Here is a 25,063-nt window from a genome sequence, read left to right on the forward strand (position 1 = left end):
TCGCGCTCGACATGTCGCCTAGTTTAGCCATTATCAGTAACAAACATCAATAAGACACCATGGCAAAGACTTTCACGGAAAACAGGACATATTTCCATTGACTAGAAATCCCATTAAATTTTCACGAGCCAATTTCTCACCCTGTAAGCAGCCTCGTTCCCAGTGGAGAGGAAGGTGTCGCGCACGGAATGACTGACTGAGATATCCACTTCTAGGAAAAGGTTATCACGACGCTTAACCAGAAACTCCGCAACCTAACATATAGATAGCAGCGTACATGGTCAGAGCAATCGCGTCAAGTTTGAGGCTTTGTTTGGTAAGTCGGTAATGTTGGAAACTATGACATCTAAAAACACAGACTGTCAGCAACGCAACGAATATAATCCGATGACGTCACGTTTAAAGCGATGCTGGGAAAGTCGACCATGTTTGAAACTTTGACATCTTACCAGGCAGATCATTGGCCACACAATTATACCCGATGGTGAGTTCGCAGAACACTTAAAATCGCAATACATGATTCCTGGAAATGTGTTATGCAGCCTTGTAGTGTTCTAATCGGGTTTCTGTTGTGGAGCGGTACAACGGTACAGGTAACTCACGTTCCACGTTCCCAGGGCTCATTAACTAGCACGGGAAACCCGATAAAATGACAGGGATTATATGGGTGTTTTGCAAGTCTCGAAGTCCAGCACTTTGACAAATGTATGCATGGGATTGTTCCCTTCCATTGTTTCTCCTTCGTCTCTAACATGCTCCAGTGGCCTCGATTGTTTCCGACAATGCCATGCATTCATTGGGCCTCACCTCATAAGGGTCAGTTGGGTTTTCCAGGTGATTGATCTGCCTTTGGATTTCCCTCAGTTCTGCTCCTGTTTAATTGAAATAATGAAGAATGTGAATTGAAAATGAATAGTGCAATTTGAGTTCACTCTGAAGCTTCTTAAGCCCGATGCGCGTTTGCATACAAAATACTTCGATAACTTATTATTTTGCTCTAGTCTTATCCTGACTAGTGGTCTTGAAATTGTTTGTAGATTATGCCCTTGCTAAAGTTTTTGCATTCAATAAACACATCTCATGAATAGTTAATGCGGGATTACAAGACTTGCATATAACGTGTAGTTCAGTAGACTGATGGAGGGCATGTAGTCCTTTTTACCTATTCCTTCCATTTCTCTACGGACCTTCTTACCTATTCCTTCCGTTCCTCCCCAGCCCCTCTTACCAAATCCTTCTGTTCCTCCCCAGTCCTTCTTACCTAATCTTCGGTTCCTTACCATTCCTCCTTACTATCCCTTCTGTTCCTCCCCAGTCCTTCTGACCTATTCTTTCCGTTCCTCCCCAGTCCTCCTTACCTAACCCTTCTGTTCCTCCCCAGTCCTCCTTACCTATCCCTTCCGTTCCTCCCCAGTCCTCCTTACCTATCCCTTCCGTTCCTCCCCAGTCCTCCTTACCTATCCCTTCCGTTCCTCCCCAGTCCTCCTTACCTATCCCTTCCGTTCCTCCCCAGTCTGCAGTCACTCCAGAGAACTCCAGCTTCTGCGTCCCTAGTCGTGCAGTGGAGCTCCCCAGTCGCGCATGCGCACAAAGGTATTGACAAATGTCGTGCATGGAGGAGACCAATTCCTTGAGCGAAAGCAGTCAAGAATAACAGTAAACAATTCAAGAAAAAAAAATGGCCGATTTGGGTGAACTGTGTTTTGGTTTTATATGAATATTCAGGCCCGTACCCAGGATTATTCTTGGGGAGGGGGGGGGGGTCGAAATAAAAAAAGTGGACCTAATATTTCCGGGGGGGGGGGGGGAGGGAGTTCTCTGGTAAAAATCTGACGGTGCCTTTGCAGTATCTCCAGGAGAGGTTTGATGTCGGATTTGGCTACATACCAGTGAGTTTTGTCTACAAATAATAGCACGTCTATAGAGAACCAAAAGTGGACCTTTGGCAGTTGTAAGGGGGTGCGTTCGCATCCCCCCCCCTAGGTACGGGCCTGATATTTTATTGAAATATATAGTCAGCTTTATTTAATGCTTTAGCAATATGTAATAGAATAAAGCCGCTGGAAGGATTGAATTCCATAGTGTGATTTAAAGGGCTTTAGTGCTTCTGTCCATCTCATTTGTCTTTTTGTTTTTGTGGCACTAAGACTCGTCACAGTTCGTCACACAAGTCAGCTCGAGCGTAATGAATAACGTGTTAGCAATTTAAGGCCTTAAGATAACAAGGATAATGAATAACGTGTTAGTAATTTAACGATAGGGATTTCTCTCTCACCAACATAACCGTCAGGGCGCGATTTCTTGTGTCAATCTTTTCTTTAGAGAACATCTTCATCACCTGGGAATAGAAGAAAGGAAAAAGAGAAAAAAAAGGGATTGTGGGTGAATTGCCAGAATAGAAGGCAACTTGCAGATCCATAACAATACCTCTGTGTAGTGTGGGATAAACCAGAGATTCATGAGTTTCTTGCCATCCACTGATAGCATTCTTCTCGGACGTGACTTGAAGTGTCTACAACAAATACAAAGACAAACTGTCTCACACACTTGAAAAGCCAAGTCTCAAAGCATTAGACTAATACAGCATATACAAGAGTCCAGTGAATACATAGCATCTAGTAGTACGTTAAATAGCCCTTGTCAGCCACACCTTTGTTATTGTTTTTATTTGATATTGGAGGCACATAATGTGATACAATCTCCAAATAACTTTCTGAAATAGTTTAATACTTCCTTCACCAAACTCAATGGGAAATATCGCACCGGCTTTCCCAAACCAGCCGATTGAAATGGATTCTTTTTAACACTTGGTACTTTGCTAAGAGGACAGAATGGCGGCTGATAGGGGCTGTTTAAAACGGACACATTGTGTGCATTATCACCAACCCATACACAGCCATAAACACTTCTTACTTGGGGTCCGGTGTTGGGTCATCGTCTTCTTCGCTTTTCTTCTCGTCTTCCTCGCCAATCATGAAATGTGCATCTCTGTAAAGGTGGATGAGTTGGGGAAAAATACAATATATCAAATAAAGAGATCAAATGTCATGCTAAGTACTAAGGGACATAAGAAACTAAAATTTCTTTAAATCCCCTGTGATATGTACCTTGTGGTGGGAAAGTCACCCATCAGATCCAACAAGCTTGTGGTGTAGGCAACAATCTGCCAACGATAACCAATGTTATAATAAAGCAAACCTTAGCTGTCTTACTATTTTATATAATAGATTCTAAGATAAAATAGTTTTGCTGTGTCTTTTCTGTCTGTTTTTATGAATAATTTTGCTGTTGGAAATGGTGTGCTAAGTGTGCTATCACCAATTTGACAACAATTTTCCATTTTATGTAGGGCTGTGTTTTGGCACTTTAAAGGTTAATAATATCCCCCACCCCGGCCGTAAAGTAAAAGTACAAGAATTACCCGCGCTTGTAGGCCGTAAAGTAAAAGTACAAGCCTTACCCACGCTTGTAGGCCGTAAAGTAAAAGCACACGCCTTACCTGTGCTTGTAGCGAATACTGTGTAACACGTTTGTGAAGATTGGTGTTAAAGTCCATGATCAACTTTCTAAAAAGAGCAAAAGGTCCCATATAGAATCAATCTTACATTGTTAATTGAAATTCCCGTCTCAGAAATACTCAACAAGGGTAATACCCTCGGAATAAAAATTGGCCAAACAGAAAAAAACTTCCCTTTATTAACGGAAATGAAAAAGAGCGGACGGTAGCTCTATTTGCCACCCTCTTTCTTATTGGCTAAGCGACATTACAAGGCGAATCAGATTATTTTGATTTATTTCGATATATTTGCTTGGAGCAACAAGCCTACAACTGCAACTCCCTGTGACAGACCTCTTGAGTTTGACGACTTCATCTATGCTCTTCAGCGTGACCCCCAGCTGTTCCTTCTTGCGGATGTACTCGTTCAACATCTTGTCACGCAAGAACGTCTAGATAACACAACAAAACGTGACCGTAAAAAAAAATAGACTATTGCTTTTCATTTTAAGGTAATGTTCTCGGATATAAAACAACCTTGCTCTAAACATACGCAAAGAATGCAAATTCTGCTATGGTGTTTCTTTGGACGAATCATTTTGTATATTTTCATGGCGCAAACATTGGTATTGCAATACATTATTGGTAGGGTGGACGTCGTGGTCGATCGAATGAAATTACGTCTCACGAGCAAAATTTTCTCCTGCTTGAGCTGTGAGTTTCTGGCCTCGCGAGGCAGCGTACAAAGTGCACGCGACAGAGCAAAAAAATGGCATGAAATTCTCCAACTATTAATAAATAAGCTCAAGATTCCACAAACAAGGAGTTCCTCTGACCAAAAGCTTAATTCTAAATTTTATTTAGATATTATTGAGCAAAGTTGGCTTAATTTCTGATCAGAGGCCGACTTCTCCCTACAAACGAGGAGAATTTATACTTTGAACATTCGAAAATTGCACTTCAAGCCTCATATCTCAAAGACGAATCCATGAGAGTAAAGCACTTTTTAATATGTTGGTTAACATGACAATAAGGAACCTCTATGCAAACATTCAAGCTTACCGAAGTTAACCAGACCTTATTTTGGGAAAACTTGCCATTTTTTTGCTCTGTCGGTGCACATGTGAAATCGTCTTCACCGTGTGCGTCGGGCTTATTAGTAACCTTTATCTTTAGAACCAGGAGTGGTTGGCTTAGGTTTAGTTTACGTAACATTGATGCAAACAGTCCGTGGTATTTTACCACATGATACCACTCTACCGTAATCGCCCTTCCGTACTGCATTACGATCTGCCCAATCGCGATCGCACTGAAAGACTCATGCCACTACCTTCTCTAGCTGAACAGACACGAAGACTTCCTGCATCTTGCGCTCGAACTCGCGGTCCAGCCTCTTAGTGGAGAAAGCGCTGAGGTGCGATGGACTCTCTTCCACCGAGTTACGGCGACTGGTCAGGGACTGATCACGTGACGAGCGAGGAGATAACCCGCTGCCACCACTAAAGAGATGATTTGGGTTATGGGAATTTGAATGCTAGGTAATCGACACTACCAATACCGTATTGTTCCAATAGCGATAACATAAGCCTCGTTATTACTTAGACGGCATCCCATCCCTGTCACGTGAGTCACCTTTTCTCGGCCGTCGCTGCCTTCGCCTTCACGGCGCGGATCACTGCAGCACAGCCATCCATCCGCAGTAAGCTGGATATGATGATATTCTTATGGCAAATCTGCGGTGACATAGATCAGAAATATATAATCGAAAAACAAACAAGGATAACATGGTTGAGCAAACAAAGGATTCTACCTGTGTCATCAGCACTACCCCAAGCTTGTCCACGCCACTATCAGAAACAATCTACAATGAGACAAGAATTAAACGGTCTCTTGGTGAGTTTTTCAAAGCATTTCAATCAAGCATCATCGGGGACTTTGAGCCCGCGTTACACCGCAAAACAAAGGCAGTCGAGGCAAAAAATCGATACCGCGACATATTGAATGATCAATACTTTTGTTATTATATCATTGGAAAGCTCAATAAACGGGGAACAACATAATCCTATTTAGCTTTAGTGGTTCGCTGCACTAGTTGATTTTTAGACGGGGTTTAATTACGTGCTTGTTTTGAGCAAATCCATCTCCTCCAAATCTCGCGTAAAGTAGAATACCAGGATCCAGTAAAATGTGAAGCATTATCCGGGATCCGAAGTTTTCTTGAATCCCTTTACACGGGGCGAACCAACGCCTATAGCATCCGAAAATACTAGGACTAGGCATTCAGGAATGATCACTCAAGCGTGGAACTTACATGCATAAAGCCTTCTCTTGTGCGGAAACTGAAGTTGCCCACGTGTTTCTCATCAAGCTCCTGTATGGCAAGTGGGAGATACGCTGGCGTGTACCTGAAAACACATCCACAACGCTGAAAATACGCCCAGTAGCAACTACATGATTGTAGCTGGTGATTTAAAGAGCCCTTGTCAGCCACGACTTTATAATTGTTTTCATTCAATATTGGAAACAAATATGTGATTGAATTTCCCCAAAAAACATCTAAAAACAGATTTATACTTAACTTACCAAATTCGATAGAAAATTTTGAGCTGCTTCTCTATATCACCCGATGAAAATGGATGCTTTCTTAAGCTTGGTGAAAGTACCAGGAAATGGAAATGGATGCTTTCTTAATCTTGGTAAATGTACCAGGATGGCAAAAGGTTGACTGACTCTGAAACACTTTTTCACACCCGCACGCTGGCACAAATAATGGACCGTAAATTAATCGTTGGAAAAAGTCAACATTGACGTACCTGTCGATACGACTATCATCCTCTTGTATCAGAGTGATCGATACAGTGTCGGTATCCGCTTCGGGTTTTGTCTGGGCGAAGTCGAAAGAGACAATACGCAGGAACGCGTGGTATTCGTCAAATCCGATCTCTTTGGCGCGTCTTCGGTAGATCTGTCATTGAAACAAACATAAACTTGAACCCAGAACATAGAGTCCCAAAAATATAGCAAATACCAAATTTGTAGCTCAAAGAAAGTAAAAACATGCACATTTTGTTAAGATAAGTCAACACTTGGGTGAATCTTTAGGTTTTACACTCGTTTTCAGACACACGTGCACTTTGTGTTTATTCGTTTCCGAGTTGCGACTGTTGGTGACGGAAGCCACTTCGTCAAGAAAGCAGACAAAAGATATATACGCACGTATGCACAATTTCAACAACAACGCAAAGCTAAGAAACAATTCGAACTTTATTCAATTACTGGCTTTGTGTTTATCGGTATTTCTTCAGTGACAGTAGCTAAGAAGGCGATCAGCCGTGACAGGATGCAGAATTAGAAAAATTCAAAATTCATGGCTCAGGGTGCACGAGTGTAATGTGTTTTATAAAGCGTTCGAAAAAACGAGTAGCATTGCTGATCCAGCGTTAGCTCCTTTTCGGTTACCTTGGTGACTACTGATGTCTCTTGAGAGGCCATAATAAGCCGGTGCCGGAGGGTGATGACCTACGGAATGAACGAGACTTGTCGTCACCCATACGGAGATAGGGCATAAACAAGATACATCAAGGGGAAACACCCTTGAATGGTACGAACCCCTGAATGGGTAAACGGCCTCGGGTTTAGACCCGTAGTCAGGATTTTGACGGGGGGGGGGGGGGGGGGGGGGGTTCGTTTACCCATTTAGGGGACCATTTTTTCTTAGGTAGCTCACCCAAGCTCGCAGTGGTACTCAATTTTCCTTTATTAGAGCGGACCTTCCAGTCAAGTGGGGTGGTTATTCCGAACGCCCCCCAAACCCCCCTGGTGAATTTTTACCGCCTCAGGCCGCAGCCACCATATAAATCATATTTGACCACGAAACAAAGCTTAGACCGAAGAAGGGAAGGAGGCAAGCCGGCGATCCTGAAGAAGACCCTCCGAACAAAGACTAGAACCAGCTAACTCAACTCACGTCGGAACCGGGAATCGAACCCGGAAACCAGTATTGGGTGCGTGAATCCGTTCACAGAAGATTGATGGTGAGCAAATGAATGTTATTAATCTATTGTTACGTTGCCGCACAATAACTTGTGAATTTACCTCGAGGATCCTTGACCAGATTCTGGTAAGAATTTGCTGTTTCTCTTTAACGGATTTGCGTCCACCTCCTTTCTTATTCTCCTCGGCAGTGATTAGCGACTGGGCCACTTCGCAGACGAATAAAGGGTCTTCAACAAACACCTCAGAAAACAGCTGAACAACAGAACCAGAGTTACAAAAAGCTAAGATATCAGTAGAACAAAACTAGATTACTGAATCTCCACATTAACACAACTACTGGACGGCAGCGGATGCCATGGTATTCCCTTTAAAAAGCTATGTATGATCAGTTGCGAATCACTTTGCGCATGGAATACAGTAAAAACCCATGAGTAAAAACCTAGAATTTAAGAACCAATTGCTAACATTTCCTGTTATATACCATTTACATAAGAATATATTATACCTTAAATTTGTAACAGTTTCTTAATTTCAAAAAAATAATATCTAAACAAATTACATTAGTAAGTTCATAATGTAACTTTATGATGTCCTGGACTATGGTTTCTTTGTTAACTAAATAAAGAAGAAACGATGTATAACTATCATTTTGCTAAAGCCATGACGTTATTATCAGGGTCTAAGAAATTAAGAATCAAGAACCTAGCCTGAATTTGTATCAAGCACATTTGTTAAAGATCCTTTTTAGCCTAACTTGAGAAAACGTAGGTCTTATTCGAGGGTTTTTACTGTAAAGTATTCCGTGGCTGTGATAAAAGTCGAAATCCCTTGATTCTCTCAATAAATCTAGCGGATTAATAATAAGGACCAAAAGACTCATATTGGATTGTCCAGGCTAGTTTCTGTCTCTACTTCAAAACGTAACCCCCCCCCCCCCCTTAATGGAAAGAAAGCAGAACAGTCCCATCCCAACACTCCGAAACGTATTCAACTCACGTCTTTTTGTGTCTGCACTGCAAAGTCATTCCCCGAGGGCTGCAGGAAGTCCCATTCTTTCTGTACCACTTCAAGCATCCGTCTCTCCATTGAGATGATCTCCCCCGTGCTCTTGGGCTTTTGCAGGTTCTGAAACGTCTACAAAAGAAACGAAAGCTCAGGAAAAAATCTGATAAAAAGACACCTCAATCTTAAGTAACAAGTCTAAATGAAGACACCAGAAATCAAGTAACAAGTCTAGAAAAAGTAACAAGTCTAGAAAAAGACACCAAAAATCTAAAGTACAAGTTTATAGGTAGAAACTCCAAATCTCAAGTAACATGTCGAAAAAAGAGAAATGGCATTAAACCTTTAAAGAAATCTACAGTTAATAAACAACAATAAATCACTCAGACGCGTACCCAGGATTTTCCGGGGGTGGTGTTGGTTGGGGAGGGGAGGGGTAGTTGCGCAATCATAGGTACCATAGTAAAAGGACAGTATTTGACGATCGTCCAATAAAAATGAACCAACTTTTGGCCCCACTTTTTGGTACGCGCCTGTCACTCTCGCAACGTTATTCTTTCTCCGATTTCAAGGCCTGCCCTGAATACATGGTTAAGCGCTTTGGGTATCTTGGCACAGGTCTACCTTGAATACATGGCTAAGCGCTTTGAGTATCTTGGCCCTGGACTACCTTGAAAACATGGCTAAGCGCTTGGGTTTCTTGGCCCAGGCCTATCTTGAATACATGGCTAAGCGCTTTGGGTATCTTGGCCCAGGCCTACCTTGAATACATAGCTAAGCGCTTTGGGTATCTTGGCCCAGGCCTGACTTGAATACATGGCTAAGCGCTTTGGGTATCTTGGCCCAGGCCTACCTTGAATACATCGTTAAGCGCTTTGGGTATCTTGGCCCAGGCCTGACTTGAATACATGGCTAAGCGCTTTGGGTATCTTGGCCCAGGCCTGACTTAAATACACGGCTAAGCGCTTTGGGTATCTTGGCCCAGGTCTACCTTGAATACATCGTTAAGCGTTTTGGGTATCTTGGCCCAGGCCTACCTTGAATACACGGCTAAGCGCTTTGGGTATCTTGGCCCAGGCCTACTTTGAATACATGGCTTAGCGCTTTGGGTATCTTGGCCCAGGCCTACCTTGAATACATGGCTTAGCGCTTTGGGTATCTTGGCAGCTAGAGCAAGTGAAGGATGGAACTCTAGCATGTAGATATACTGGAGAGCAGGCCTGTAAAAGAAACAAATACAAGTGTTATGCAGGACGTCAAGAGGTTGTATTAACGAAAGAAACGTTCCTAATTAGACTGCAATTTAAAATGTCCTCATAGTATATGGTAACTCCATTACATCCTGAGGAAGTCATAAATACCAGCTAAGTATCTGATTAAGTCGCCACAACGGCCAATTCACCACATCAATGGCAATTTTGATACCGTGCAAAGCTCACCAAAAATGATGGTGAGTTTTATGGTATCAGATATGATAAGGTCTCGTTCAGACAATTTATGGGTTCTCGGAACGAGATGGAATCAAACTGAACCAGTCTTCCGCAGCTTATTAGTGAGCATACAAATGAAAATGTGTGTTCTCCTGATCTGAAACAATCTTTTTCAAGATCAAGATCAAGATGAACTCTGGGAGAATGATCCTCGTAATCTGAAATGACTGTCTAAACAAGTTGAGTTTTGGGATCCCTCTGTGAAGACCCCGTGAAAGGCCTGGTCTGAAAAAATCTTGTCTAAAATAGATGAAATTTGGGAGTGTGAATAACCTCTCTGAAATGAACTTGTCTAAAAAAGGTGAACCTTGGAAGTGTGAAAACCCCTTTCTTAAAGCCGCATTGTCACCAGTTTACTTCCGGTTGATGACGTAACAATTTCCGATGATTTTTAACGGAAAACGCGTAAAATATTTCAAAATATTGAAAGCAGTGTGTTTATTGAAGTTTCTTTTTTTGAGGATGTTATTGATAATTTAGAGCGGATGGCCTGTTTAATATCTCGGATTTTAAAAGATTCTTTTGTCTTTTAATGGTTGAGGTTTCCGTCGGACCTCCGGAAGTAAACTGATGACAATGCGGCTTTAAATGATCTTGTCTAGAGAAGGAACGAACATGGTAAAGTGAGAAAATGTGCACAATACCTGCTGATGTTGACTGCGATATGTTGTTGGGGAATGACGCGATGAGGAAGGCCGAATAGCCCTGTGGACGAGCGAATATTAATCACCGCTGGGAAAATCAACATTTAAAATGTAACACTTTATTTCGCCTGAATGTTATCAATGACTAAATTCCGCTTTTTTTTGTCATCTTGTCGAGGAGTCATGAGGCCGACTGTACGAAAGAACGGGTTTATGTTTTAACAATGATCCCTTACTAACCTGACGTGTCCTCCCGACAGACCTTCTGCAAATATTCCCTCTCCTCGTCTATCTGAGAAAACAAAAACGTATTCAGCAAACCATAAGATAGTTAATCAAGATTAAATTTCCTGACTCAAGGTCGCTTTGTTTGTCATGTTAGTTTTTCACGTTAAAACTGGCTGGCAGAAAAATCCGATAATAGACATGGTTATAATAAAGGTGCTGTCACCAGGTAGACAAAACCAGTTTTACCTGTTTGTCGAGGACTCCTTTGATCAAATTGCAGTGTAGGCGAAGGTTAACACACTCCGCGCGATAAATACGGACAAAGTAATCCGCAGTAAAGTCGAACCGCGGGCGCATGGAGACCACGTTGGTCATCACCTGACAATGAGTGACATGTGTTAGTTTGTATGAAAACCATCAATAACAATACAGAGGGCATGCCTGACAACGAGTGACATGGGTCAATCTTCATAAAAGCGCTTCATACTTGCGCAAGGTTCTTCTTCTCACTAGCGTCGAACACATGCTGATAGGCCTCGAAATAGCAGTCCAACAGCTGTAATGAATAAAGTCATCAAAAAGACGCAAAAAAGCTATGCAGTTAATTTTTTGACTTTGAGATACGCGAGGGGGAGTGGGTGGGTGGAGGGGTGGTAGGCCAGCCTATCGCTTGTAAACAAGATAAGGGAGGCAAAGTTGCGCAAATTTCTCCATATAAATCACCCATTTCCATTCCAACGATCTGGGGCTTTTCCCCAACTTTTAGAATGCAGCCCGCATGATAGGTGATGTCGCCTGATCGACCATAAAGGGTACAGGTAAGGAGCAGCTGCAATTTAGCCTTTCACCTGTTCTGAGGTAATGGAAAGGGCTCAACTTACAGAGGGAGGGGTGTTGAGGAGGAGGGGTGTGGCGATCTTACCTGCCGCTTGTTCTCGAGGTAAGCAGCCTCATTTGTCCACAAGTCAAGCAGCACAGCAAACCTGTCAATCTGCTGATGACTGTATGATGCGATATCCAGGTGGTCCCCACGGTACTGGCGAAAAAAACAGAACGTTACCTCATCATATCCCACCATGGCCTGGTATGTACCTTACAAAACCACCATGGTCTGAAATGTGCCTTACAAACCCACCATGGCCTGAAATGTACCTTACAAATGCACCATGGTCCGAAATGTACCTTATAAACCCACAATGTTCTGAAATGTTCCTTACAAATCCATCATGGTCTGAAATGTACCTTACAAACCCACCATGGCCTGAAATGTCAAATGCACCATGGTCTGAAATGTCAAATGCACCATGGTCTGAAATGTACCTTACAAATGCACCATGGTCTGAAATGTACCTTACAAATCCATCACGGTCTGAAATGTACCTTACCAATCCATCATGGTCTGAAATGTACCTTATAAATCCACCATGGCCTGAAATGTACCTTACAAAACCACCATGGTCTGAAATGTGCCTTACAAACCCACCATGGCCTGAAATGTACCTTACAAATGCACCATGGTCCGAAATGTGCCTTACAAACCCACCATGGCCTGAAATGTACCTTACAAATGCACCATGGTCCGAAATGTACCTTATAAACCCACAATGTTCTGAAATGTACCTTACAAATCCATCATGGTCTGAAATGTACCTTACAAACCCACCATGGCCTGAAATGTCAAATGCACCATGGTCTGAAATGTCAAATGCACCATGGTCTGAAATGTACCTTACAAATGCACCATGGTCTGAAATGTACCTTACAAATCCATCACGGTCTGAAATGTACCTTACAAATCCATCATGGTCTGAAATGTACCTTATAAATCCACCATGGCCTGAAATGTACCTTACAAAACCACCATGGTCTGAAATGTGCCTTACAAACCCACCATGGCCTGAAATGTACCTTACAAATGCACCATGGTCCGAAATGTACCTTATAAACCCACAATGTTCTGAAATGTACCTTACAAATCCATCATGGTCTGAAATGTACCTTACAAACCCACCATGGCCTGAAATGTCAAATGCACCATGGTCTGAAATGTACCTTACAAATGCACCATGGTCTGAAATGTACCTTACAAACCCACCATGGTCTGAAATGTACCTTACATATGCACCATGGTCTGAAATGTACCTTACAAATGCACCATGGTCTGAAATGTACCCTACAAACCCACCATGGCCTGAAATGTACCTTACATATGCACCATGGTCTGAAATGTACCTTACAAATGCACCATGGTCTCAAATGTACCTTACAAACCCACCATGGCCTGAAATGTACCTTACATATGCACCATGGTCTGAAATGTACCTTACAAATGCACCATGGTCTGAAATGTACCCTACAAACCCATCATGGCCTGAAATGTACCTTACATATGCACCATGATCTGAAATGTACCTTACAAACCCACCATGGTCTGAAATGTACCTTACATATGCACCATGGTCTGAAATGTACCTTAAAAATGCACCATGGTCTGAAATGTACCCTACAAACCCACCATGGCCTGAAATGTACCTTACATATGCACCATGGTCTGAAATGTACCTTACAAATGCACCATGGTCTGAAATGTACCTTACAAATGCACCATGGCCTGAAATGTACCCTACAAACCCACCATGGCCTGAAATGTACCCTACAAACCCACCATGGTCTGAAATGTACCCTACAAACCCACCATGGCCTGAAATGTACCTTACATATGCACCATGGTCTGAAATGTACCTTACAAATGCACCATGGTCTCAAATGTACCTTACAAACCCACCATGGTCTGAAATGTACCTTACATATGCACCATGGTCTGAAATGTACCTTACAAATGCACCATGGTCTCAAATGTACCTTACAAACCCACCATGGTCTCAAATGTACCTTACAAATGCACCATGGTCTGAAATGTACCTTACAAATGCACCATGGCCTGAAATGTACCCTACAAACCCACCATGGCCTGAAATGTACCTTACATATGCACCATGGTCTGAAATGTACCTTACAAATGCACCATGGCCTGAAATGTACCTTACAAATGCACCATGGTCTGAAATGTACCCTACAAATCCACCATGGTCTGAAATGTACCCTACAAATCCACCATGGCCTGAAATGTACCTTACATATGCACCATGGTCTGAAATGTACCCTACAAACCCACCATGGCCTGAAATGTACCTTACAAATGCACCATGGTCTAAAATGTACCTTATTAACCCACAATGTTCTGAAATGTACCTTACAAATCCATCATGGTCTGAAATGTACCTTATAAATCTATCATGGTCTGAAATGTACCTTACAAATGCACCATGATGTAACGTACCTTTGCCGATGGTTTAGGATTTCGGAATTCCTTGTCTTTGGTGATAAAATGGGAGGCTACCAAAAGAAGCTCGGTCTCTAGATTCCTTAGGAAAGAGTATCAGACAGTCTTACATAAATATACTAGAGATAAGCTGCTGTAGTTTGGTTTCGCGTAAAAGCATGGTAGGGGTTTGTAAAGGCCCGTGATGGCGATCGCTTGACTCAATATAGGACAAAGGAAACGTCAAAATAGGAAATGGACTTTCTGACATTTCCTTTGTCTTGTAGTAAGTCGAGCAAGAATTCGCCAGCAATGCTTGCTTGTGCTGCGCAGTTAGCACGGGGCTTAACACTCACTTGAAGTCATCCAGGGCCGAGTCATATGTGATGTAATAACCACGTTGATCCTGTACGTGCACGCGACCTTCCTCTTGTGAATAGAAATCGTCATGATTCTCCAGCTACAAACAAACACTCTATACTTTCAATTAAAGATGATAATGGTGTCGATAGCCTTATTTGCCACATTACAAACTGATGAATTTATATATAAATATATATATATATATATATATATATATATATATATATATATATATATATACATAAATATACTAGAGATAAGCTGCTGTAGTTTGGTTTCGCGTAAAAGCATGTTAGGGGTTTGTAAAGGCCCGGTTTGTAAAGGTCTGCGGTATATATATAGTCTGCATAGTCGTTAAAGACAAGTGAACTATATTTCATATTCCCACTACATACATTCACTTATAATAATTAATTTATACTAAGTTACGGCACCTCTGAGAATTCCATGAACTGGGCTTGGTCAACCCTACAAAAAACAGAAACATAAAACAGCTGAATATGGAATGATTTGTGCTTTGTTGATGACGAATTTTGTATTAGTAAACAGTAAAACGACATGCTTTGTGCAAACGAAAGACGTGTGTATATAAAGTTAATTGTGCACTTTTTCTTTAAATTAAAATTAATTGTGTACTTTCTCTTTATTTTTTTGGATACTAGAGTGTTAGTCATGTACCACACTGTTCCTGCACTCTCAAGGTTTTAAGTACCGTGGTCTACAAGGGTCTTTGGACATAAGGATGGTACCACGTTGTCGGGGATATTATGATGGGTAAGGTATTGTTAGCTGTGTTATGCAAGGGGTGTTATGTATGTATTGAAGGTACTAAGGAGCAAAGTATAGCGTGGGAATGAAAGGCGTTGTAAGTACATATATAATCTACAGGGGTGTTATGTATTAATCGATAGTACCAAGTACTAAATGTAGCGTGGGATTGTAACGTATTTTGTACCGGTAGTATGCAGATGTGTCATATATGTATTAATTAATGGTACTAAAGTGCTAGGCATAACGTCGGATTGTAAGGTGTAGTGTACCTGTAATCTGCTGGGGTATTGTGGACATACTGGTGGTTTCCAATCCCTGAGATACCACCACCGTGAAACACCTGATACCTTCGGAATACAGAAAACAATTACAAGAAGTGCACTCCTATTTTTTCCAGAAGCTTGGGGCTCAAGGTTGAAGTTTTGCTTCTCAAATCAGTTACATAAAATTGTGTGACCGAAAATAAAAGTGCAAAAAGAAAGAAAAGGAAGCAAAGGAATCTCAAAACCGATCTCTTGATCATCCTGCGTTCTCGACCGAGATAGCCCTTAACACATCCCTCCAAACTGTTTAGTTGGCCTTTTCTTCAGGTGCTGTGAATAGACCTTACCCTCGTGACCCCTTGACCCTCGTTTTTGTTAAACCCCACGTTTTTTGTAAATTTTTGGTGTGAGAGTAACTTTTATTTTGATTGATTTGGACTCTGCAAAGCAGCTTGGTGTAGTTTCCATTCTTTATATGGCCTCATCCTAATGGAAGTCACCCAAGAATGCAATCCCACATACAAAGGATGGCTTGGTGACGTTAAAGAACCACTGAAGAAGGCAGAGTCCATCTTCAGGGTCTGTACTTGGCCGCATAACCAAACGGGGCAGTAAAAACGTGACCCTCTCATCCATGTTAACTGCGTGGCAGCAGAGTACGCCTTATATAGCAGTCCGAAAAAGACCCTTTGTAATGTAAATCCAGAGCAATTCAGCTTATGGCTGCTTCCTTTCCTTTCCTTATTATAAGCGTATCTGTGGGGTATACTTACTTGGAAGATCTTTGTTTGCCTCCCTCAAGCGATAGACCACCATCGTTAATGGTCATCGTACGTTGAACAGAGCGGAAATAGTTCAATATTCCCAGACACTACAAGCGACATCAGAAACGACCATCAAATGAGCTCAACAAAATCTCATAGAACTACATAGGAATCAAATGAACACAAATTTCTAAGAACTACATAGAAATCGAATCACAGAAAAAGGTAAGAGCAAGATTCCCAAAACATGCAGAGGCTGCTTTGCTTCCGGCAAAAATTGCGAAATATTTACCCTGGTTCCTGAGTCTTTTCCTTAACTTGGAGCCTCTGGGACCAGGGTACGAAACTATATAATGGTGGGGACTTTCTCCTGACACCACATAGAACAGGTACATATGTACAGACCTCGTACTTAATGGTAACATGGCACGCCTTGAAATAAATACAAGCATGGGACCACCTAGAGCATGATATTCTTGATATCTCAACTCCTACCGTCCTCTGAAGATCTCTGAGTCTCAGGTGTCTAAGCAGAAGGAAAGACATGTAGGCTCCTTGTAGCATGCTCCCCTGGTTCTTAGCGTTGTCATCCTCCAGCCCAAGCAATTCGACAGCCGTCCCGAGATCAAAGCCTCCCTGGTCACTACCGCCTAGATCTTCATCGCTAACTTTGGTGTCAAATTCTAGAACATCGTCTCGAGTCACACTGCAAAATGGCATAAAAAGAGAACATTCACTTAGTAGTAACAAAAAATTATGGCGGACCCAGCTGTGACTCCGTGTGTTTTTGTCATAGGGAAAAACAATTTAAGGATTTAAAAACTTTGGTAGTCAGGCAGACCATCTGATCTAGCCGTGTACTCTCAGACAGCCAAACTATGACGCCTTTGAAGTCTGGATAAAACTCCATGTAATTGTACATTCTGTGGAATTCTAAAGCACAGAGAACATATTCCATTCTTGTGATAATGATTTCTAGACCATGCGACCTAGCCGTGTACTCCAAGAGGCTTGAATGCCAACAGTTACCTGGAAGAAGCATAGGTGAATATCTTTTTCCACACGGCAGCTGTGTCGTTCTGGGTGCGATGAGTGGTGACTGAGGCTGGAAGAGGCTTTGGAGGCTCAATCACTGCCTTGGCGTGTTCGCGCAAGGCATGGATCACACGCTGAACAACAGATTCAATGTTAAAATTGCGCAGCCACTTTACTCTATCGAACAATTCTGAGTCACACAAAGCATCCATTTTTATCGTTGAATTCAGGTGGGTGAACTTCAACCGTGGGTTGATAGATCTTTGTATCTTTCAATGCAAAAATAACAAAGAAGCTGATCGACGAACATGTGGACATTGAACATCTTCATGATCTGGGATACTTACAGAACTGTCCTGGATGTGAAGGAACCTCGAGTGAGACTTCAAAAGCTACAAAACATGTATAAACCTTGAATTTCGAAATACCTTACTTGTCTATTTTTCGTGTTAAAGCTATAGGAGAGAGTTTGGTTTTTCATTTGTTAAAACTTGTCATTACCTCGTCTATTTGCCCTTGTTGCTTGAGTTTGGCCATCGCTTTGATTTGATTGGAATCCTTCTCAGGCCTGCAATTTGAAAATTCGCCCGAATGCTCATGATATACGCTGATATTGAGGTACCAATATGCAACCCTAATACTTCCTAAGGTACAATTATGCAACCCTATTAATCATTTGCAAGTCTAGTGTTTGCTCCTTGAGGATACTAGTCAGATACAACTGATAAAACTCAGTCTGCACAACCAGAACACTGTTTCGGCCATTTAGTAAAAATGCTGACTGGGCGCTTTCGTACGTGTGATGGGACATTGTAGCCACCATGAACTATGAGCTGCCCCTCTTCCACACCCCACATTCCAAAGTGCCCCCTTGGAAGCTTGTGAGCTGGGAAAAGCATAACAAATCATCCTACATTGCACTTGGTGCATAAAAACCTTATTGAAGTCCAAAGGACGGGTCGTCAGACCTTGAATACCGACCTTAGCATGATAAAAGGTAACCAGTTTGACGTCTGCTTAAATGTGTAGAGTGCTCCCTGACTCCTGACCTTGGCGACGCCAAGCTCCTATCAACAGAAGTTACAATGTTAGCTCTTCCAAGGTAAAGGCGCGTTAACCACAGGTCATTTACAAGGGACGTAGGATAGTGGATCAGAAACTTAAGGATAGGTGCACCAGCAAAATACACCAGCTATGCGTTAATAGTATCTGCTTGGCAATCACGATATTATATTCCATGCCACAGGAAATACAGTCAAACAGGCCGCAGGATAACCGTTAGTTTCTGTTACGCACTAGGTAAAATATCATGAATATAGTTCTGCAGTGTGTCAAGGAATATGTTACGAGTAGGACATTATAGTATGATCATAAATGAGTGTTAACGCTCAATGTTTTTTTTTCACTCTCTCCATAAAAAAACAGCTGAGTTTATAGTCTTCTTGTTGTGCTTTCTATCGTAATCTTCATGCTTACTTCTTTTAAGCACTTTTCTATTCTTTCCATTGAGTGAGCAGAGCAGCCACAAGTTACGATTGGAAATTGTGTAAGTAAAATTCTACTATTAAAAAACAAACATGGGAACCAACATGGCGAGTGCCAGGGGGCAAAGTCACTAACAGATAACACATTAAAAGTACATAAAAGGCATTTAAAAGTACCTCTACAGAAGTGTCATATATAGGAAATGTTCTTAGTTGCTCTTGCTTGGAGAAAACCTTCTTGAATCGTCTAGTGACCATGGTGAAGAGATCCATCTCATCCGCATTCGTGTTGATTTGGTGGATATCCTGGTGAATAAAAAGTGTTCTCTTTTTACAGTAAATACTATCTAAGAAAGCTTCAGTGAAAATGTTTCTGACAATGGATACCATCTTTTAGTTCGTTATTTTTCTTTTTTAAAACCAGAGAAAACGACAATAGCGCTACGATGGCGTTCTAAAAAATTGGCACGAAAAAAATTCATGTAGCTACTGCAACAATTATTTTAAGCTATAATGTTATCTAATATTTCTATGCTATCTTTTGAATAAAATCTTTAAAAGCTGTTGCTAAACGGTATAAGACTTTAAAGAAGAATTTAAAAGTAAAATAAAAATGAAGAAAAAATCGAGCTGTTAGTGTTGTTTGGACGCGCAACCTTAAAAAAACCTTCCCTGCTAGCAGAGGCCTCTTTTCTGTGTAGCCCAGAGCCCGAAATACAAAGAAAAAAAGCCTCTACTAGCAGGAAATACGGACCCCAGTCAAATGATCTAACCACTCTACCACGTGACTCATGACGGAAAATTACCATATCTACAGAGTAACAGCTCATCAGGAACTCCAGAAGCAACATCAACTTAGGAAGATTGGTCTCATGCATCGGCAGCACAAGGTGAACTTCATTTGACGCAAGCCCGCCACCCGATGCTGCAGCAGCTGCTGCAACCGAGGGGTTGGTAGCCGAGACAAGCTGATAAGGGGACAAGCTGAGAGGAGGAGGCGGCGGGAGGCTGGCATCGGGTTTGGCCATGGGCCGCAGCACATTGAGGTGGGCGGTGATAGCCACTTGACTCATGATGCGTTTAAGGTTGCCGCGGGCCCTGCTGGGGGGTCCAGATGGTTTGGACTCTACTTCTAATGGTGGTTCATCTTTTTCAATTTCTTGAGGCTTTATGGTATTTTTGTGCATCACAGGGAGCCATTCTATAACCTGAAATAATGGAAATAGTATACAATAAAAAAGCTTTCAAAGTTTGGGGTGGAGAAGATCAGATAATGTCATCAAACACAAATACTTATATTATACTTATATTGCTTATATAGTTATGCCTTACACAAGAAAGAAGCAAACATATTTCTAAGATTTCTTGGTAAGATTTTCAGCCTTTACGTTGCATAAATGAACCAACTAGATCCTGTGCATAAAATCCATTTTACTGAGAATTGATTCATTTCTATCTATTACACTTGGGAGAAGTCACCAAGATCATCATGTCATCCGTATTTCATTAAACTTTTGCAAAACAACCGTGCAAGTTCCACTTTGCTACTCTATAACATATTTTCCCTATCCTAACATCTTATGAACAGAGGAATGTTGCGTTCACTGCACTGTGTAAAGATAAAGTCTTGATTGCCTTGATTGTCTCATGGAAGAGGCCATCTGTTCTAGAGTATGTCTATCCTGTAGATCTCTTCGCAGTTAATATGTTGTCTACCAGTAATAACATACAGTACCTTCAGTACCTTCCTACCATCTTTTAAACTACCTCCTCGTCACCTAACAAAAGGACAAGCAAGCTGTAATATCGTACTTGACTGATTCATAGGATACAAAGAGAAAGTAGAAGGCATTATAAAGTACAGTACTTGAACAAAGGGTTTTGTGATTTAAAAAAATGTGTGCAAATTCTGATAATCTCTTAAACTCCATCTCATAGAACGTATAACTTGTTGTTTGGTTTCTCTAATCTAATTTTTTATACGGTTTCCACACACCCCAAATGCGATTCCTGAGTTTTGGTTCAAGGAATATTGTGATTATTATGGGGATATTACCCCCTACCCACATCACCATCTGGTACTGTCTCAACTCATTCCTTTATGACTATGAGTATGATTCCGAAGGGAAAAGTCCATTGCAATTTCCATCCAAATAAACTGTTTTTCTTCAAGAGTAGAGGTCAGTCATCAAATAAAAATATTTTAACCTAAACTATTTTGTACGTACCCTTAAAAAGGAATGCATCCTTTTTACAGAGTGCATATAGCACACAAGCCATCGCGTATAGATGAGCAGATCCTCTATAGTGACCGCGCCCATTGCTGACTCACTGCCAGCCAGTGATGCCTCCCGTGCCACTGCCAGTCGGCGAGCTCTTTGAAAAGCATCATGGTACTCTTCCATGATGTGGCTAAAACATGAGACGACATGCATTTAAATAAGTGTTGTCATGGTCAAAGTTATTTTTGTTAAATAGCCAGAAAGCAATTAAAATTTCGTTGAGGTTCCAAGCTTCACTTCGCTCAAATCGTTGTTGCCCAGGGTAATTGAATGAGTCTTGTTATGGTATCGACCCAGAGCACACATTAAGTTAAAGTAAACATCAATGATTTGGCAAAGGTTATGTCCTTTACCTACATCTAATATAGCTGCTGTTAATATCGTTCCATTAGGCAGAAAAAAAATGTACTAAAAATTCAATGATTAATCTTAAATACAATCTTGAGTGCCATTTAATTTTATTATGCAATTTTAAATTAAATTTAAAAAACTTTATCTAGGGCCACATGTTGGTTTTACCTGAGTCTCTGTTGATAAGCAGGATACAGATTCTCAATTGCCTTAGAATGCTCATTGAACCGTGCCCATCTTAACATATGCATGTGTTTGCACTGCACAAGATGCTCTATTCGATCTGAAAAAAACTAGAGAAACAAAAAACAATCCTCAGACACATCTTCTGGTGGTTGCAAGTAATAACTATTTTACATAAAATGCTTGTTCCCCAATCCTTTTTTACCTTACTATTATACCCCCTGTCCACCACTCTCTTGCACCACCCCTCCATTTTTCCTGTTGTTTCACCACCTTGCTGATTGAACCTCCCTTCAATACCTCTCACATTACACTTATACTCTCCCATGCATTTTTTCTTCCCTTACAACTTCCTTTCCTCCCTTTCTCTTGAATCCTTTTTCCTCTACCCTTTGCACCTCACTTCCCCATACCGCTCTTTGCAAAATTCTTTCACCCACCTCTTGCACCTTCCCTCACTTACCCCTTTACAACCTCCCTCACCTCTTGCACTTTCCTTTTCCCACCCTTGCACCTCCCCTCACCCTCAACCTCCCCTCGCCCTCCCCTTTTATCAGTCTCACTTGCCCCCTTTACACCTTCCCTCATGCTCCAATTGCACCTTCCCTTACCGTCCCCTTTCGGCTTCCCTCACCCTCCTCCTGTATCTCCCTGTGCCCTCCCCTTGCACCTCCCCTCACCCTCCCCTTGCACCTCCCCTCACCCTCCCCTTGCACCTTCCCTCACCCTCCCCTTGCACCTTCCCTCGCCCTCCCCTTGCACCTTCCCTCACCCTCCCCTTGCACCTCCCCTCACCCCCCTTGCACCTCCCCTCACCCTCCCCTTGCACCTCCTTTCACCCCCCCTTGCACCTTCCCTCACCCTCCCCTTGCACCTCCCCTCACCCTCCCCTTGCACCTCCCCTCACCCCCCCTTGCACCTCCCCTCACCCTCCCCTTGCACCTCCCCTCACCCCCCCCCTTGCACCTTCCCTCGCCCTCCCCTTGCACCTCCCCTCACCCTCCCCTTGCACCTTCCCTCGCCCTCCCCTTGCACCTCCCCTCACCCTCCCCTTGCACCTCCCCTCACCCTCCCCTTGCACCTCCCCTCACCCTCCCCTTGCACCTCCCCTCACCCTCCCCTTGCACTTCCCCTCACCCTCCCCTTGCACCTCCCCTCACCCTCCCCTTGCACCTCCCCTCACCCTCCCCTTGCACCTTCCCTCACCCTCCCCTTGCACCTCCCCTTGCACCTTCCCTCACCCTCCCCTTGCACCTTCCCTCACCCTCCCCTTGCACCTCCCCTTGCACCTCCCCTTGCACCTTCCCTCGCCCTCCCCTTGCACCTTCCCTCACCCTCCCCTTGCACCTCCCCTCACCCTCCCCTTGCACCTCCCCTCACCCTCCCCTTGCACCTTCCCTCACCCTCCCCTTGCACCTTCCCTCACCCTCCAATCGCATCTTCCCTCACCCTCCCATTGCACATTCACTCACCCTCCTCTTGCACCTCCCCTCACCCTCCCCTTGCACCTTCCCTCACCCTCCTCTTGCACCCTCCCTCACCCCTCCGTTGCACCTTCCTTCACCCCTTCCACCTTCCCCACCCTCCAATCGCATCTTCCCTCACCCTCCCTTTTCACCTTTCCTCACCCTCCAATTACACCTTCCTTCCTTCACCCCTTCCACCTTTCCTCCCTCTCCCCTTGCACCTTCCCTCACCCTCCCCGATTTGCACCCTCAAAATCACTGTACCTGATGCAGTAGTAGTGGAATGCTCTTGGGTGAGTACTCTGATTTGACACTTGTCTCCATTTCCTCTCTCATTACCTCTGACTGGTTAATCAGTGGTTGGGCTTCCCTTATCTAAGAATACCAACAATATTCATTCAGCTGGTGCTATGTTCACCGAATATAAAAACTATACTGCATGTGATATTACTATAACCAAAGCAATATATAAACATGGTATTTCATCAAAGGGAAATGATTTAGCTCTCTACACTAGGAACATACCGTTAAGGTTTTTGAGACAGCAAGTTTGCGCTCACGTCTAAAGTGCTCGATGTCTTTAGGAAGGGGAACAGATCTGGTATAGAACATATGGAATATACATAAGTAACTTAAATGATACAACTAACACTAGCTGGAATATTTGTGACAAATAAAGCAGAGGACATTATCTCTTACAATAATATACAGTAATATACTTTTTCAATAGAAATTAAAAAAAAAAATTGGCATGCATCTTATATCCTTGGAGAAAGTCTGATAAAGAAAGTCCTTTAAAGATTTTGAATGCATCCTGTATAATGAAAAACAAATGATATAAGCAATACTTGACATCCTTACAAAAGTAAAATACTATCAAATAATTATTAATTTATGATTAATAAATGTAACAAGGTATTTTTTCCGGCGCAATGCTGTCACTTAACTTATGAGACATTATGAGATCTTTGAGAGATTTCAATAAACAGAATTTTTATTCTAGTATTCTAGCATATTATCTAAACAGTGACTGTTCAGAAATCGCAATCAAATCCAATTAAATGCGTTCGAAAAACTGAACTAATAGTTACAAGTTTGTGTTTTGGATTTGACGCTCGGTTCAAAGAAATGCGGATTACTATATAATTTAAATAACTTTAATGAACGAAAACTTAAAGCAGTCAGAATCCCATAGGAGTGTGATCCGCGTCCTGTCATGCCAAAATTTCGCGGACGATAAGCTTAAATTATTTACGAAGCTAATACATTTCTCAACGAACAAATATAAACTTAAGTTACAAGTTAATTAATAAGTGATAGTAAACGATAATGTTTAACTTCACAACCAAATCATGTTAGATCCTAAGACACTGGTCCCCGCTTACCTACACCTGCAAAACTAGATAAACCCTGACAAAACACCGTAAAGAGAGCTCTGCGTGGAGTCTACTATTTTCAAACAAAACCTAGCAACAACAGGAGAAGCTTCCTACGAACCGGAAAGGCGATTAAAACACAAACACAAGAAAGCATGAAGCGAGAGAACGACGAAATGATAGCAATGTCAAAATTTAAAAAGTCAAACCATCATATATCATAATATCTGCAATGGTTGTTCAGTAAACAAATAATAACTTACGCACCCAAGCGCTTTGACTTGGCCTGGACGCAAAAAATTCCCCTCTTCGATCTCATTTTGGAGTTCCTTCAGCTCTTTCTTTAACTCTTCTTCTTGCGCTCTGACCTTTTCTGAGGCCGACGATTCATATATTCCCTCCATATCTTTATTCGTGGGACAAGGGTGTTATTTCTGGTGTTGTTGTGGTTCCGGGGGTGCAACCTTCCATTGCGTTTTGGCCGCCATTTTTGCTCACTTAGTTACCACTGCAGGCCTCGATCTGATGTCAACTCAAAACTTTCATC

General features: G+C 42.2%; 1 protein-coding gene across 2 annotated transcripts in view; it reads right to left on the bottom strand.

Annotated features, from left to right (window-relative positions):
• Positions 1-25,047, bottom strand: part of LOC5511107 — a 48,282-nt gene extending 23,235 nt beyond the window's left edge. Inside the window, exons 1-40 of one of the 2 annotated variants that reach the window (XM_048723873.1) lie at positions 24,784-25,046; positions 23,666-23,738; positions 23,405-23,515; positions 21,660-21,784; positions 21,087-21,270; positions 19,665-20,066; positions 19,036-19,164; positions 18,356-18,441; positions 17,876-17,942; positions 17,722-17,766; positions 17,369-17,508; positions 16,835-17,045; positions 16,349-16,446; positions 15,582-15,659; positions 14,976-15,009; positions 14,535-14,638; positions 14,197-14,281; positions 11,779-11,892; positions 11,344-11,412; positions 11,103-11,234; positions 10,869-10,920; positions 10,629-10,689; positions 9,624-9,714; positions 8,489-8,626; positions 7,592-7,744; positions 6,956-7,015; positions 6,310-6,461; positions 5,808-5,901; positions 5,307-5,357; positions 5,129-5,229; positions 4,827-4,995; positions 3,851-3,948; positions 3,500-3,566; positions 3,108-3,163; positions 2,914-2,988; positions 2,428-2,512; positions 2,276-2,338; positions 1,491-1,629; positions 808-872; positions 141-254 (exon numbers count right to left, since the gene is read on the bottom strand). In XM_048723873.1, the coding sequence (XP_048579830.1) occupies positions 141-254; positions 808-872; positions 1,491-1,629; positions 2,276-2,338; positions 2,428-2,512; positions 2,914-2,988; positions 3,108-3,163; positions 3,500-3,566; positions 3,851-3,948; positions 4,827-4,995; positions 5,129-5,229; positions 5,307-5,357; positions 5,808-5,901; positions 6,310-6,461; positions 6,956-7,015; positions 7,592-7,744; positions 8,489-8,626; positions 9,624-9,714; positions 10,629-10,689; positions 10,869-10,920; positions 11,103-11,234; positions 11,344-11,412; positions 11,779-11,892; positions 14,197-14,281; positions 14,535-14,638; positions 14,976-15,009; positions 15,582-15,659; positions 16,349-16,446; positions 16,835-17,045; positions 17,369-17,508; positions 17,722-17,766; positions 17,876-17,942; positions 18,356-18,441; positions 19,036-19,164; positions 19,665-20,066; positions 21,087-21,270; positions 21,660-21,784; positions 23,405-23,515; positions 23,666-23,738; positions 24,784-24,920 (4,308 nt within the window). In that variant the 5' untranslated portion in view covers positions 24,921-25,046. Of the gene's footprint in view, positions 1-140; positions 255-807; positions 873-1,490; positions 1,630-2,275; positions 2,339-2,427; positions 2,513-2,913; positions 2,989-3,107; positions 3,164-3,499; positions 3,567-3,850; positions 3,949-4,826; positions 4,996-5,128; positions 5,230-5,306; positions 5,358-5,807; positions 5,902-6,309; positions 6,462-6,955; positions 7,016-7,591; positions 7,745-8,488; positions 8,627-9,623; positions 9,715-10,628; positions 10,690-10,868; positions 10,921-11,102; positions 11,235-11,343; positions 11,413-11,778; positions 11,893-14,196; positions 14,282-14,534; positions 14,639-14,975; positions 15,010-15,581; positions 15,660-16,348; positions 16,447-16,834; positions 17,046-17,368; positions 17,509-17,721; positions 17,767-17,875; positions 17,943-18,355; positions 18,442-19,035; positions 19,165-19,664; positions 20,067-21,086; positions 21,271-21,659; positions 21,785-23,404; positions 23,516-23,665; positions 23,739-24,783 lie in introns of both variants that reach the window. The other variant, XM_048723903.1, reaches the window with a different exon arrangement.
• Positions 25,048-25,063: the final 16 nt, after the last annotated feature.

The sequence above is a fragment of the Nematostella vectensis genome, chromosome 1, assembly GCF_932526225.1.
Source record: "Nematostella vectensis chromosome 1, jaNemVect1.1, whole genome shotgun sequence".
In the NCBI taxonomy this organism is placed as follows: Eukaryota; Metazoa; Cnidaria; class Anthozoa; order Actiniaria; family Edwardsiidae; genus Nematostella; species Nematostella vectensis.